Raw genomic sequence first — 16,778 nt, 5'->3', positions numbered from 1 at the left:
ACTACATCGTAAATACTGTACCCGAGAGTGAGCTGCATCTCCACTAACGCCACGAAATAATCCTGTGCATCATTTGTTTATAAGATGGGTCGAAAACTAACAGCATTTTTCACGTACCTTTGTGGGTCAATACCAGTCAAAGAGTCAAGATGTCCGAAGATGTTCGTCCCAAACATTTACGCACGTCGCACTCGGAAATCCCGCACATATAAGTACTGTACGTATAAGAGTATACGTACGCCACACATGTTATGCACACAAGAAAGGCCGGCCGGCAGCCCGAACTAAAAGTTGTTTACAGGATTGACAGCGCGTATAGTAGCGCGCGACGCACTTGTAACAACTGATTGAGTGCGCACTGCAAGTGTAAACATTGTGACGTCAGGCCGCGCATGTTAGTGAGAAGTTGATACACGCACACGCGACTCATATCAGCGCTTCCAATTGGCTACATTCTTGAACCCATTTTATGAATATTATTATTGCACATTGCACTGTTGCCAGGATGCGCGCTGGGTGCTAGGATGCCTAGCATTGATGCGTTAAGCGCGCATCCTTGGTAACACGGTTGCAATATTATACAAATGATGCACAGGATAGAGTGTATTAGTGAAGGTGAGGCGCGCTCTCGAGTATTGACAATGGTTGCAAACATGCACTCGGCTGCGCCTCGTGCATGTCGCACCATTGTCAATACTCTCGAGCGCGCCTCACCTTCACTAACGCCACGAAATAATCCTGTGCATCATTTGTTTTATAAAATGGGTCGAAAACTAACAGCATTATTCACGTACCTTTGTGGGTCAATACCAGTCAGCTACATGTAGCACTCGCTCAAAAGTCAAGATGTCCAAAGATGTTCGTCCCAAACATTTACGCACGTCGCACTCGGAAATCCCGCACTGTACTGTACGTACGTATAAGAGTATACGTACGCCACGTGTTATGCACAAGAAAGGCCGCCGGCTGTTGTGGCAGCCCGCGGCCCGAACTAGAAGTTGTTTACAGGATTGACAGCGCGTATAGTAGCACGTGACGCACTTGTAACAACTGATTGAGTGCGCACTGCTAGTGTAAACATTGTGACGTACGTCAGGCCAGGGAGGTGGAAGAGAGACTCTTCTTAGTGCATTTACTAAGAAATTAATGCACGCACATGTGACTCATTTCAGCGCTTCCAATTGGCTACATTCTTGAACCCATTTTATAAACATGTATTATAAAATGGGTTCAAGAATGTAGCCAATTGGAAGCGCTGAGATGAGTCACGTGTGCGTGCATTAATTTCTTAGTAAATGCACTAAGAAGAGTCTCTCTTCCACCTCCCTGGCCTGACGTACGTCACAATGTTTACACTAGCAGTGCGCACTCAATCAGTTGTTTCAAGTGCGTCACGCGCTACTATACGCGCTGTCAATCCTGTAAACAACTTCTAGTTTGGGCCGCGGGCTGCCACAACAGCCGGCGGCCTTTCTTGTGCATAACACGTGGTGTACGTATACTCTTATACGTACGTACAGTACTTATGTGCGGGATTTCCGAGTGCGACGTGCGTAAATGTTTGGGACGAACATCTTCGGACATCTTGACTTTTGAGCGAGTGCTACATGTAGCTGACTGGTATTGACCCACAAAGGTACGTGAATAATGCTGTTAGTTTTCGACCCATTTTATAAAACAAATGATGCACAGGATTATTTCGTGGCGTTAGTGAAGGTGCGGCGCACTCTTGAGTATTGACAACGGTTGCAAACATGCACGAGGCGCAGCCGAGTGCATGTCGCACCATTGTCAATACTCTCGAGCGCGCCGCACCTTCACTAACACACTCTATCCTGTGCATCATTTGTATATTGTTATGGCTTAATTTTGTTATTGTTCTCTCAGTACATATGTATCAACACTTGAGAAAGGGCGGCGAGACGCTCGAAACTTTGTGTGCAGAAATAAACCGTTGGTGAATACAGCATGAACTTTGTTCCAGTTTTGTTACTTCTATATATATATATATATATATATATATATATATATATATATATACATATATATATATATATATATATATATATATATATATATACATTATATATATATATATATATATATATATATATATACATTATATATATATATATATATATATATATATATATATATATATATATACATTATATATATATATATATATATATACATTATATATATATATATATATATATATATATATATATATATATATATATGTATATGTATATATGTATGTGTGTGTGTGTTGTAGCACTTTCGCACTTCACCACTTTTCACATCTCTCATATGGCTGTCTTTTACTGGTCCCATGGAATTTCTTCCCAACACAATGTCCATTATCATGGCACCCTGCATTAACTTTTTTATGCACCATGGTGTAAACACGTGTGCCACATTATTCTGATAATACAACGTAGGCATGTTGTGGGAAAACATTCAGTTTTTCAGATCCATGTGACTCTGATGTTTGCTCTGCTGCGCATGCAATAAGTAAAGTTGTAGAGAAAGTGCAGAGATTTGCTTATGATGTAAATTTCATGACAAATCAGTGATTATTTTTCTTTCAAATGACCAGTAGCTAGCATATTGTCCAGGCATGACTGCTCTATTCAAAAGCAATGACAGAAACTTATAATGTACCCCCAAATTCAATAGAGAACACAGCTTGATATTCAATCACGACATAATGCAAGCTACATGTGACAGGAATGGAATCGTGAGTGAAGCTTTCATTATACTTCAGCATTTGGCGATTTATCGATGGGTTGGGGCGGGCTTTTGTGTATGAGCAAAATATGCGAACTTGGCACACTGCCAACTGAATCGGGCGTGCAAACAAGGCAAACAAGGCAAATAAAGAGTTAACAGACATAATCAAATGTGACACAATTTCAATCATGATGCAAACCCCATGGGTTTCTGCAAGTTTTATTCCTCAAGCCAGGGTAAATGATACACTAGTGCACTGCTTGTTAGTAACCATAACATAATCCAAAATAACTTCAATCACTTACACAAGTAATTTCTTTGTGAGACACAGTATGTAATTGTTATACGTCATATGGAAAAAAAAAAAAAAAACATGAGCATGCTTACATTGATAACAATTGTATCACTACAATAGCAAGTAAAGGTTTTTTTCTGTAAAATGAAGTTGTACTTGACATTTTTAAAATGGGTAAAATCTTCTGAGTAGAAACCAAGTACAATTGTATAAAAATTGTTTCTTTACTGTAAAAAATATATATTTCAATGCCAATCTTTGAATGAAAATATTTATTTTTTCATTAAAATTCTTAATATTTGGGAGCATTCCTACAATCATCCTCATCATTGTTTCATGAATTTAACATGTATAGGACAGATCACTGCTAAAAAAAAAAAAAAAAAAAATCTTTTAACAGACTTGATTCATGTATGACAATTTAATGCACGACAAAGCAAAACAACGCGATACTGTATAAACAGGTTAAGAAATTCAAGATACACAATGGTTATACTCATGATACAGGAGTCCACCATATTCCCTAAAGCAGTACCCAGACCAGCTAAGGTACCACAAAGAATAGGCACTCATCAAGAGTATCAATTAAGTTACAAGTCTACCAATAAAATCCAAACACCAACAACGTTTGCAATGTCAAATTAACAGCTCTTCAGCTATTTCTTGCATTGTCTTGGGTCTGCGTATGATTTTTTTTTTCTTTTTTTTTGGCAGGGGAGGGGATTGGGGTGGATAGGCCGAGTCTTGGTGTTTTTTTCAAATCACACTAAAAAATGGACAAACAGCTTTGACTGCTGCAAGAAATGCTGCTTCTTAAACCATGCTACACAAAGTTGTTGCACTGCTTGAGAGGATCTCTGGCTCACCTGCAGAACTCTGTCTATGGCTTGTTATCAAAACTTCTTGTTATCACTTTCTCTCCCAACTTGACTTGATATTAAGCACCAGAACAATGGATATACCACTAGTCAGGTACTATATTTCTCAATGCCCATGTAACCTTTGTTACAGTCAGTGGGATGTTTAACATTTAACATAAAAGATGCAAGTGATACGATTAAATCTGGCATGATTATGCATGCACAAAGGCAGTATGATGCAGAGTGGCAATAGTACGATAAAAGATCACCACAGATGTAACAGAGAATAGATTGAATACATCCTTGCCTTCACAAGGGTACAAGTTGTATATGACATGATCACAACTCTGGCTGACAGTGGCATTGTTTTTAAAAGTAAGGTATGTTACATCCATTCAATGTTTGCATTTCGGTTGAAGTATGATTGTAAACATTCAATCATATATGCCAAAAGCACTTCATCACAAAAGATTTGCATTTTCACATGTGAAAATTGCATTGAATACATGTACATGATGAACATTGAAGTAACACTGGACAATTGTAATGGAGAATTACCAAAACTTGCAAAAAAAAATGTACTCTGCTGAACCTATCCAAATTATACAGATACTTCAACAGTCGGAAGAACAAAAACAGCCCGAATGGGTAATTTCATTGCATAAAATGCACACTCCTTCATAGAGTTGAGCTTTGGAAATACAGCTATGAGGTGATCACGCTGGTTACAAGCACTTTTCTGAACTTTCAGTCATGACTGCTGCACTAGGAAGATTTTAAGGTGTAAAGCATAAGTAATGCCAGTTTCCTTTTTCTCCACATATTGTTTTAAGCAGCCAAGACCTGCATGTCCTTTGTTTGTTATCTATTTCTGTGCTGAGGCACAGAAATTCTGTTAGACAAACAGAATCTCAGCCAAATTCTATGGTTGATGTGATGGTTATGGACATTTTCAACTGACACCAGGCACTGCAACAGTGCTTTATGGACATGCAACTGCAATATTCTCTTGGTACACAGAGTAACAACATTTCCCTTGAGGATTTGGTTGCATGGCATCTTGACATTAAGATCGGGGTTGGGACAACTTGATAGTTACCATCATTTTTAAAGACATATTGATAAGACTTATAACTTAATTGATAATCATTTTCATGAAAATGGATAGTATATGATAGCTATAACTAGAGCAAGCAGTGTAACACATGTGCTGCAATCAATTCATCAATCGATTCATTCAACTTGACAACGTGACTGGTGTCTGGCTCGTCTACTTTGCGTTGCCAGGGTAGGTTGGCTGGTTGCCAACCTTGATGGCATCGAGGACACGCCCAATGTCGCCGCCCTTGGCCTCAAGAAGGCTCTGCAGCCAGCCGCCATCATTGTCGAAGCCCATTGCCTGCATCTGGCGCAGGGCAGTCTCGTACAGGAAAGTATATTCAGTAGAACCTGTCATAATTAAAGATCAAAGAAATTAATGTCAAGACTTCTAGAAGAACTTGATAACTCGATGGAGGGTCTGGTGTAAGCAGATGATTACACTCTTGATCATCTTATGTAGGAAGAATACCACTTTCCAATTTGTAACTCATGCCCAACCATGCTTCTTCAGAGGCATTACAGCAAATTCTCAGGACTAGGCACAAGTAAAATGAGACTGAGAATCACTTAACATTCTTTGTCCGAACATTGTTGAAATCTTTGCCATCTCTTTATATATGAAATACAAATGTATACTGCACTGTGGAAAGGACATCTGTTCAGTAACTACCTATCACGTCCTATCTACGTGTATGTGATAATTTGTGAAAAGTACAAGTATGTACCAATATACATAATTATCCAAAATGTTTGAAGGGAATGCATGAATCTTTTATTTTTCTCTTGAAACTCACTGAATAGAATGTCAAATTATGGCTGCACTTATGGTATAGACAAAGCAGCACAAACACAACCATGTATCAAAAAATGTGTTACATACCAACGTCTGTATATTTCTATGTTAAGATAGAATAACTTATAAACAAAACAAAACAAAAATAATGAATGTGCATTGAACATAATCTATTAAATTGTATGAGCAGATAGAAAATTTAATAAAATTAAAATGTATGAACAGGAAATCAAACAAGCAAAACATGTCTGTGCCCAGACACAAAAATCTAAGGAGTGGGACATTCCAAGCTACGCACTCATGGGCTCTGCAGTGGTATTCACACAAGAGGAATGCATTACTCACCATCTTGCCCTTTGACTTGATCTGGTGGTGGTGTAGACTTGGTACCCGTCCCATCCTCAAGCATGGTCCAGTCTGCATCGTCGCTTCCACTGGCACCGCCTGCACCTGTACCATTCTCACCCATTTCCTGTGACAAGAAAACATGCATTGACAAAACAAATTTGATGTTCAACAAGCCATGCACAGATAACAAGCTGATGACACATTTTCTTATACATGTACTGAACCTCTACAAGTATGTCAGACTTATATCATCAAACTAGCACATCATCAATTTGATAAATGTGCTCTCATTTTAAGTCTATCTTTTCCAAAGCCAGTGCAAAAAAAAAAAAAAAAAAATATCAGTGTGACAAATATGGCATCAAATGCTCACTGCCATTATCTGTGCGCATTGCTGGTGTATCAACAACCAGGACACTCAAATATTTGCCATTACTACACTCACTGGCATAAGACATATACAACAGGAATGACACAAACAGAGAAGCAAATACTTTGATGAGCTCAGCAAGCTTGCAGCATTTGGTACATTAAATCTTTCACTTCAAGCATTAAATGAACTGTCAACTAAATCAAGGCATACTTCTGGGAATTTTAATTTCATTCAAAGATTTTGAAATCTACAAGGTGGCGTAGGGGCTTGGCATTTTCCTTTCTAATCAGGGCTCAAAGTGCAGAGCTGAGAGAGAGAGAAAATGAAGAAGTCTAACCCTACATACTGGCCAATTCTACAGGAGCAGTAGCAGCAAACTTACCATTGGCTCAGCTGTACCCTTGCTGCCCTGTGAGGGGGTATTGCCTTGCTGTTTCTCCTGGCTCCCTGATCCTTCATCTGGCTTCTTCTGACCCTCGCCTTCCGTTGGAGCCGATGGTGCAGCCCTTTCCTCCTCCTCTTCCTGAGAAGTGCCAGCCCATGTGTAGCGACACCCCCGACGACCTTTGCCATGGCGACGGCCGTGCTTGCCGCGGCCCCCACAGTGTGTGCGCTGTCCATTGTGATCAATGTCGATGTCAACATCAATGCCTGTATGAGAGGAAATCATAGAGGATACTTAGTTTCAGTCCCTAACAATTTCTGTTTAAGATACTTGAACATTAAAGCAAGTTTCAGAGCATTACGAGTGCATGACTAGTACAGAGTCTATAAACTCTGAAAAAAGTGAATGAAATCTTCATTTCGTCGCTGGGATGACAAGACCTCGTATCTACAAAATGTCAAATGTTCAGGAGAGCAAAAAAACATGGCAGCCAAAGCACTGTATCAAATGGGATAGACATTCCTTTGACATGCCGTGGTGGCTTCATTTTTTAGGTAAGACATCTAGGATTAGGACAGGACAACACTTAACTGATTATCTGACCATTAATCCAAAAAAGTAATTTTCACCAAAATTGCAGATACAAGGTCTTGTCACCCCAGCAACGATTTACTATATGTCGATGTGACACATGATCACATTTGTTTCAGCAAGACTTTTATCTACTTTTGCAGTAATCTTGCTGCAGAAAACACATCATGCCCTGCATTGCTTCCAAAATTAACTTTGTCTGATATTCATATAATCAGAAAAATTTCTCCACCACTTCATCTAACTGGTCATCATATTAAAAAGTCCCTGCACAAGGAATCTCTATTCACATGACACATTAATGATGCTCATCCAGACCAGGATATCATCATTTAATTATGATAAATGGAAGATTCCGGAGTACTCACCAAGAGGGTCAAGCATCTGTGCCACAGACTGACCGATGTCCCTCAGAAATTCATGAGGTGGTGGTGGTGGTGGCATGTGTGGATGGGGTGGGGGGCCGAATGGTCCAGGACCCATGGGACCAGCTGGGCCATCTCCATGAGGGCCAGGAGCACCTGGGCCTTGGTGGGCACTTGGTCCAGCTCCACCCTGCTCTCCCTCTTGGCTTTGGTTCTGCTGCTGCTGCTGCTGGTTCCATGCCCACCAGTGGCGCCAGCCACGGTGTCCAAACGGACGGAACATGCCAGGATGGTGGAAGAAGCCCTATGGTGGGGGGGGGGGGGGGGGAGAAGGGGGAGAGATCATGGTTAAAGTATGTAGACTGGAGGGCACGAGTACCTATGAGCAGGTATCTTGTTCACACAAACATGTACCTATGAAAAGAAAGTGCAAAACAACTTGATTTAATAAATACTTTATGCAAATACACAGTATCAAATTCAAGCGCAAGTAGTGACAATGATTGCTGAAGATTGCTTTGCCCGTTTGCTTATCAGTACAGGAAAAAAACCCACTATTGGCCTTAGGGTTGCATTTCAGTGTGAGTCCACACATCGGTTTACAGCATTAAACAACACACGATACAATACCGGTACAAAATATCACATTCACAACACGAGAAAGAACGTATTGAGTATTACAGGGGGTAGAAAGACTACAGTTTTTCATCTGCCTCCTTCACTGCATTTACCTACATCAATGTACAATAAAAGTGTGCGTCAGCAGTTCCCATGTTTCTTGGAAGCAGGATGGAGTGTATATCATTTCAAAAGTTTTTGTTGATGCTGAATGCTTGTCATTTCCTATGATAAAACTAATTCAATAATACAATATAACGATATCTTTAAAAAGACATAAATAATACATATTGCCTTTAATTGCAAGAGTTAAACAGTCATCAAGGAAAAGTAGCCCAGAAATATGCTTTGTCATACCCCATGATGGCTGCGACCAACTTGTGGCTTGCGGAATTTCACGAAGCTGTGCTCCGGGTGGATGCCCTGTCCCTCGCAAAACTTGCAGAGGTCATAGTCAGGGCAGGTGACACACTTGAAGCGTGGACCACGGATGCGGTTGTTGCAGCCGTCACAGATAACCCCAGGATGGAATACCTCCTCTTCGGTGCCCTGTTTTGGGGGAGGGCCATCTGTAGAAGACTTGCCGGGGCACTCACGATCTCGGCGTCCCTTCCTGTTTTCTGCAATGATGGGTAAAAAACACACAAACAAAAAGCACGGGAGTCATATTTATATGCATCAATCACAAGGACTACTTACAATTGTTGCATGAGGAGCTGAGGAGGTATATTCAGTTCAGTGAAGTCAGAATGCAGATTCTCAACTCAAGACAAAACAGGTGTGAATGACAGGCATTACCTGTATTTATAAAGCAATACATGTGAGATGTGAACACACAAAAAATTGGCAATACATACAATTGTACAATTTGGAGCAAAATAACTGGATTCCAACTACCATTCATGATTACATAAATTCAAATATTTTTCCATTGCCAATAATAACTTTTGCATGTTATGACACCTTCAAGACTGCATCTACTTGTATGATTCACCAACTGTAGGAAGGAGTCTTTGATGCACTGAAATATTGGCATGTGTGGAGAATGTACATAATAATGCAAATCAGTGTACTGTACAAGTACGACACAGAAAAAGAAAGATGTGGTTACTGATCCAAATTTTCACAGAATGTGAAATGCAATGCACAATGGCTGCTATGGAGTGTCAATTGACAGATCATTGGAAATGCATAACTTTCCATTCTTACTTGACATATCAAACATGTCTGCTTTAAAATCCTGCCCTTTCCATACCTCTTTTTCATCAGACTTCCTAATCTTGGCCCTGTTTTTCACTAATTCATGCAGAGTGACAGAACTAAAGAATTTTGATATCTACTGTATAACATCTTAAGTACTATGATTGAGAAGTGAAATAACTTTTCCTAGATGTATCAAGAAGCAACAAAAGGTTTGGGTAGACTTTCTTACAGCTAGATGGTTGCACACTATGTGGCAACATCTGCAAACCCTCCTCTCATTTCTTGCAAACAAATCACTACATGAAGCATACTCCTCGCCTCCCCCCCACCCCCATCAGATTATACTTTTTGTATTGGATGATCTGTAGCAGCACAGTAGTACAGTATGACAGCAAATTACTGGGGGAAAAATGAAGTCATATAAGCTGTCATAATTCTAGCTGATATAATTGTAGTGTTTGATTTCACTCACCTTTCACATAGATGCGGAAGATGTCCTCATTCAGCTGTCCTAGAGCTTCCATCAGCTCATCATCACTGGAAAAAGTGATGAGGTCTCCCTCAGTGTCTATAAAAGCACAAACACATAGACGTTCAATATACATTTACATCAAGAAGGTATCTTTACATCGTTCGTTACGAGCACATTACAAGTAAAAATATTGACATTGTCCCTTGGTCAAGGGTTCAAAGAAGCTTCTTGTGTACACTGAAGATTCTTGTATTTTAGCTGGTTTGAAAACATCACTCTATTACGTCCCTCTTTTTCTCTCACACAAATGTGCATAAAATATCACAAAGGCTATCAAAGAGAATCTTAGGGTGCAAGCAGTTCTCACAAACCAACAGTTCTCCCACACTGGATATCAGTAGAAGCAATCAAATTGCAAGAGGTCTTCTCAAAAAAAGAAAGGAAAAAAAAAAAAAAAAACCTCCTATGATTTTATTTCAATTCTCATGTTTTATTATTGTATAGCGCCCTCTACTGACTACATACAATGTATTCAGTGTAAGCCCTACTCTCTGAAATCCAGTCAGAGCAAAAGGAAATATTCTGACAATGCAGGAGATATTTCCTCTGATGCTGTGGAATTACATGCAAATTATGACTTTTTTTTTTCTTTTTTTGTTGTTGTTGTTGTTGCAATGTTATCCAATCTACATCGAGGACTAGCGTACTTCAATCATGGAAGCAAAATAGCAATATAAAAAACATTGTATTGTATAATCAATCGTTCCAAATACTAGCCATCAAATAACTTGCCATCAATATGGAAGCAAACAAGATTGTGTGGTACAAGTCAATGTACCTTCACTAATTTTCTCCTCCGTTTCAGCGAGTTTCCTTTTCCTCAAACTGCTACGATTACCTGCCAGTGAGATCAATATGTGGCAACACATTACTGTCCCTGTATGGAGCTTGTGATCTGTATCAGCATCATTTTCTCGCAAGTTTTGCTTTAGTACACCCCCTCCCAATTTAAGTTTTATAAGTATTTCCCATATAACTCTCCGCATTTCGATCTCAACAATGTGCATTCTGAAACGCTATCATCCAAGGCTTTTTTTTTTTCATTTGTCTTTCTTAGAAAGGCAACTACATTGTAACTAAGATTATACAATTGATTGCCTGGAACTGATACATTTATTATACGAAGTGGTCAGACATAAATAACACGTACAGTACAATAACTGTTGAAAAATTAGCATTCCTTCCTAGGAATACTGGTGGGCCTACATTTTATTTATGGCACACTTGTCCACCTGTAGCAACAGTAAGAAACCTGGTAACACTTAAAGGGCCATCAGCCGCGACCTCTGCAAGATTTTCAGACTTTTATATTTGAACAACTATAAATAAGTTATACTGAGTACAGAGTTTCAGACTTTATAGTGACTGGGATGAGGACAGGCAGGAATAATAATGTTTTCAAAATTTATAACGAATTGCAATAAACAAGGATGATGACATAGCAGCCACACCAGGAGAATGCATGAGTTGGGGCTCAAGGAAGCAGAACAAAAGAAGAAGGTATGCATATAACTTCTACACACGTGAACTTGTTAAGAAAGCAGTATTGCAATGGAATTTCACTGCTACATTTCTGAAATATGTGAGGCTTATGTCATCAACACTGATCAGTGAAAATTAGTTGAAGATGTTCAGATTATTGGTTTCTGTGCCACAATAAATTCCACAAGTCTATACATGGAGCTGTTGATTTATGTACTACTGTAAAAGTGGACATTTTCGCGCGACTAATTTTTCGCGCTTGGCCGGGTAAGAAGAGTTTTGGGTGTTTTTAATTCCGCGGAATCAAGACATCAACTACTGGAATGTATGGCACGCAAAAATATTCGCGTGCTTTAATTTTCGCGCTAGCTTCTGTTTGCGCGAAATGTGCGAAAATTTCAACACCGCGAAAATTTCCACTTTTACAGTACATGATGTGAAATTATGAAAATCATCTGGAATGCCCCTTTAAAGGGATGGTAATGGTATTGGTGGAGATGAGAATTGGGCTTTTAACTTTTTGCGAGATACCAAGAAAACACTTATGATTTAGTACAGAGCATACCATTTTAAGAGGAATTTAAAGTTTATTTGATGAAAATCGGGTTTGGAATGACTGAAACATCCAAAAACAAAGTAAAACAAAGCGATCGTAATAAAGTGTGGGTCCAACACTTTATTAGAATCGCTCTTTCTTGGATATCTCAGCCATTTCAAAACCAATTTTCATCAAATAAACGTTAAATTCCTCATAGAATTACATGCTCTTTCATATTTAATAAGAGGTTTCTCATTATTTCACAAAAAAATGTTAGAAACCTGAAATCAGTTCTCAACCAAAACTGTATATGATCCCTTTAATAGGAGGATTAGGTTTATCTTCGAGTTGCACACTCATACAGCCCATTATAGAATCATGTTACAATGCAACAGTTATTATCTTCATAATAGAATCATATAACTAGAACATTAGAATAGCATACTGTAAAAGTGGAAATTTTCGCGGTGTTGAAATTTTCGCGCACTTAGCGCAACAAGACACTAGCGCGAAAATAAAAGCGTGCGAATGTTTTTGCTTGCCATATGTATCTGTACTTGGTGTCTTGATTCAGCGGAAATAAAAACATGCGAAACTCCTCTTACCCAGCCAAGCGCGAAAAATTAGTCGCGCGAAAATAACTACTTTTACAGTATGTCAGGGCTGCCAACACTGGAAACTAGACCGCGTTTACAGTGCGAGGCTTGGCCGCGGCTCGGCCGCAGCCGAGCCCACCTTCATTTCAGTGTTAACGCGCAAAAGGCCAAATGCGAGGCCAAAATTGGCCTCGCATTTGGCCACGCTCTGGAGGTGGTCTCGGCCGCGGCCGAGCCCGGCCTTGAATTTTCTCAGTGTAAACGCAAACTGGGCCAAATGCGCGGCCAATTTTAGTCTGGCTTCCAAACCCTCTGCCTGTACTATTTCGCTATTCAAGATATTAACCCCCTCAACGTCGAAATCTAGTATAGTTTAAGGTGGTTTTGTCCTGCAAAGGATTTTTTCCTTCGGCAAAGGCCTTTGCCTGAACGGCAACTTCGTCGCCACGGAGTTCAGTTGGCAAAGGGTCAGAAAACCATACAATACCAAATTGCGTTTGTTTACAAGCAGAGCGCCACTACGACAAAATATTGAAAGGTTTGAATCAAAAACGCGGCCGAGCCCGGCAGTGTAAACGGACAAAATTGCGGGTTTTAGAGTGAGAAAGGACCAAAATGCGTGAGAGTTGGCAGCCCTGATATGTTTAAGTACTATTTTCTGCATGAGCTCTATTTGTACAGAAGTCATATGAGCAGCAGCATTTTCATCTCTCTGGTAACTCCTCATTCCCCCTGCAACCCTCCCCCACCCCCCCCACCCCCCCCCCACCCCAAAAAAAAATACTTCTGTGTCACCTTTCCATGCAATGGTGAAGTTCTCTGGACTGCCAAGGCTGGGAAACACTTGAGACACCTTCTTTGATAGGTACTCAAAGCTGGAGGTCACACTTTCATCCACAACGAAGCGTCTAATTTCCGCATTTGCATTCTCCCCACGCTTCAGGTAGGCTTTCACAGTCATAGCCATGTTGGTTTATGCTACACACAGGAACAAAATAAGGAGCCCAAATTATTACAACTGTGCAAACAGTAATGATGACCATCATCATGACATCATCTAGCTATTCTGTATATAACTAGAGGTTCTACGCCATATGTTGATATCTAGCGAGTCTATTATTTTGCAAATCGGGCCTTCCCGACAAATTCACCGGTGGTTAAATTCACGATTGTTAAGTAGTGTCGTGTCTACAGTGACGAACAGAGAAATGCATGCAGAATGAGAGCTAACAACAGTAACATGCATTTTTGTGTGTTTTAAAATTCACAAAAATAAAAACCTCGCAAAATATTCAGCGTATGCAGCAGCTAGTTTATATGTCAGTTCGGGAAACCCACTCACAAGGGGGGCCCCTCCTTATAAGTAACCCGTCCCCCTTGTTAGTAACCCCGTCCCCCTTATAAGTAACCCCCGGGGCACCCCTTATAGGGAGTCTCCACGCTTTTTTGCAATGCAACGCGAAAATGAAAGGACTGCGGCAATTCGCTTGATTATGTCCATAAAGCTTTACAAGTTTCCTAGTTACTCACGAAATTTGAGCAAAATCGGTTCGAGGCATCATATCTAAAATCATGGATTTAAATGCGATGTCAAACGACCCATGCGAATGCTGAAATGCGAGCGATTAATAATAATAATAATAATAATAGTGGCTACTTGTATAGCGCACAGGTCCACTTTTCAGTGCTCATGGCGCTTCAAAAATGAAAAAATATCATATATTTACATGCATATACATATTCAAACATTTCAACAAAGAAAAAAATGGTAAACAAAAGCAAATATATACCAAATAAAGAATACAACATATATCAATTAAAAATACAATATTAATCCAATATTAATGACATACAGCAATTACAGTCCTCAGTATGAAAGGAACAGATAAGTTTTAAGTTTGGATTTGAATGACTCTGTAGATGACAGTTCCCTTAACTGAAGAGGTAACTGATTCCACAATTTTGGTCCCATAACGGAAAAAGCACAATCACCATACCCATGTTTTACTCTGGGTGTTTGGAGTAAGAATGCATCTGATGATGAACGTAGCCTTCGTGTCGGATTGTATTTTTGAACAGAATTACTTATGTATATTACTGGCGTGAGTGTCGCCAGGCGCGGCGGCGCGGCAATGCTTGAGTGCAGACGTGGCGACTGAGCACGGAGATACTCAGTCGCCACGTCTGCACTCAAGCATTGCCGCGCCCCCGCGCCTGGCGACACTCACGCCAGTAATCGCTCGCATTTCCGCATTCGCATGGGTCGTTTGACATCACATTATCAAACCATGATTTTAGATATGATGCCTTGAACCGATTTTGCTCAAATTTCGTGAGTAACTAGGAAACTTGTGAAGCTTTATGGACATAATCAAGCGAATCGCCGCGGTCCTTTCATTTTCGCGTTGCATTGCAAAAAAGCGTGGAGACTCCTTATAAGGGGTGCCCCGGGGGTTACTTATAAGGGGGACGGGGTTACTTAATTATAAGGGGGACGGGTTACTTACAATATAAGGAGGGGCCCCCCTTGTGAGTGGGTTTCCCGAACTGATATGGATAGGCGGCCTACAAAGCAGATAATTGACTTAAAATTATGGTATGCTGCTGCATGGTTTCTCTTTTCAATTGTCTCTTTTCAGAATCCACTTCAAATTGATTGACATTGATATCAAAATTGAGAAAAAAAAAAACCATCGTCCCTTATGGCCTTACTTTACTATTTTGATATTTAACTAGGGTCTAGTGTCTAATTGATACCCGACCTGCATTAAAAAAAGTCCCAAAAACTTTCATTATGATCGAGATATGTTCTGAGGTGGGGCTGATTTCACGATTTTGCCAATGTTAACGTTAGAATACTAAATAGGTCTAACGTTAACTCGTTGTTGTTTTTAGGCCCTAAACAAGTTTCAAGTTTCAAGTTCAAGTTTATTCAAAGTTTCCACAATACAAAAATAGATCTAGTAGGCCCCCTAGGCCTATCATACGAAATGCCACGCCCCAAAAATCTACGTCAATGCCAGGCTATCAACAAAGGTTCATATATATCCACGGTGGTAGGCACCTATGCCATTCCTGAATTAATCGTGGCGATTTTCCGTACCTTCTGAAACGTTCTTTTCCGTCCTACACAAAATTCGGCGTCTAACTCTCTTCTCAGCTCCCAGCGTTGAAGTTATATGGTGCAGGTTCAGTTTGGCTCGCAGGTTGTAGCAGATTTCTCGTTGCGCTGGCGTTGAAATGTGAAACGGCCTTACGAAAACACCCGTATTTATAGTGTGGACACTCCCGTTTCTGGAACGCACAAATCCAGACTTACGCAGCAAAATTGAACGTCGACATTACGTTTTCCAGAACGTTTCAGTAGGGGTTCGTGTGCACAAGTTTCGATTGACTGCTTTGTTGATGTCCTGACTATCTAAAAATAGAACATACGTCATTACTTGTGTACCACCTTGTGTAAGGCCTGCATCACAGATATAAATAGGTAGATTGATCAAGCCCATTCACAACCCACGCGTAGCTTTATAGCCAGTTGCGCGCACATTACATGCCGCCATTTTGATTAGTCTTTTGTTACGTCACGGCTTGCGATGAACAGGGGGAGGTAAAAAAGAAGAAAAAAAAAAGTCAGCGTAGGCCTGCGCTATGCTGCAACTCTGCAAACCCTGTTCTGCGCACGCTAGCCGTGACGTAACAAAAGACTAACCAAAATGGCGGAGATCGCGTGCGCTGGCTATGCTTTCAGACCCCACTTGATCATTCTACCTATATAGTTCTGTGGCCTGCATGCCACCTACCAGCACATACTAAGATCGTAGTCTAAAACGAAGACTCTAATTCCAGAAGACTCATGAGACTTGTCTAACAGTAACACTTTATAAAAAAAAAAAAAAGAAGATAATTATACATGTAGTTCAATCAGTAAAGAGAAATAAATTTCCTTTTCTGCACCGATCCAC

At 40.1% G+C, this 16,778-nt stretch overlaps 1 protein-coding gene across 1 annotated transcript; it reads right to left on the bottom strand.

The window, feature by feature from the left end:
• Positions 1-2,922: 2,922 nt before the first annotated feature.
• On the bottom strand, positions 2,923-16,203 carry LOC140234734 (sequestosome-1-like). The gene is made up of 8 exons (XM_072314770.1): positions 15,920-16,203; positions 13,612-13,794; positions 10,141-10,236; positions 8,823-9,085; positions 7,851-8,151; positions 6,889-7,157; positions 6,131-6,257; positions 2,923-5,340 (listed from the first exon to the last, which is right to left on the bottom strand). The coding sequence occupies exons 2-8, from the start codon at positions 13,781-13,783 to the stop codon at positions 5,162-5,164; spliced, it is 1,407 nt and encodes a 468-aa protein (XP_072170871.1). The 5' UTR covers positions 13,784-13,794; positions 15,920-16,203; the 3' UTR covers positions 2,923-5,161.
• Between the last annotated feature and the right edge of the window lie 575 nt (positions 16,204-16,778).

The sequence above is a fragment of the Diadema setosum genome, chromosome 11 (genome assembly GCF_964275005.1).
Source record: "Diadema setosum chromosome 11, eeDiaSeto1, whole genome shotgun sequence".
Classification (NCBI taxonomy): domain Eukaryota; kingdom Metazoa; phylum Echinodermata; class Echinoidea; order Diadematoida; family Diadematidae; genus Diadema; species Diadema setosum.
Note: the sequence above shows the minus strand (reverse complement) of the source record. Positions and strands in the feature narration are given on the sequence as shown.

Coding starts and splice junctions, on each gene's coding strand:
- LOC140234734 (XM_072314770.1), bottom strand. CDS start 13,783: ATGGCTATGACTGTGAAAGCCTACCTGAAGCGTGGGGAGAATGCAAAT. Junction 8,152..8,822: donor TTGGTCGCAGCCATCATGGG/GTATGACAAAGC, acceptor CCCCCACCATAG/GGCTTCTTCCACCATCCTGG. Junction 6,258..6,888: donor AGGGTACAGCTGAGCCAATG/GTAAGTTTGCTG, acceptor TTCTTGTCACAG/GAAATGGGTGAGAATGGTAC.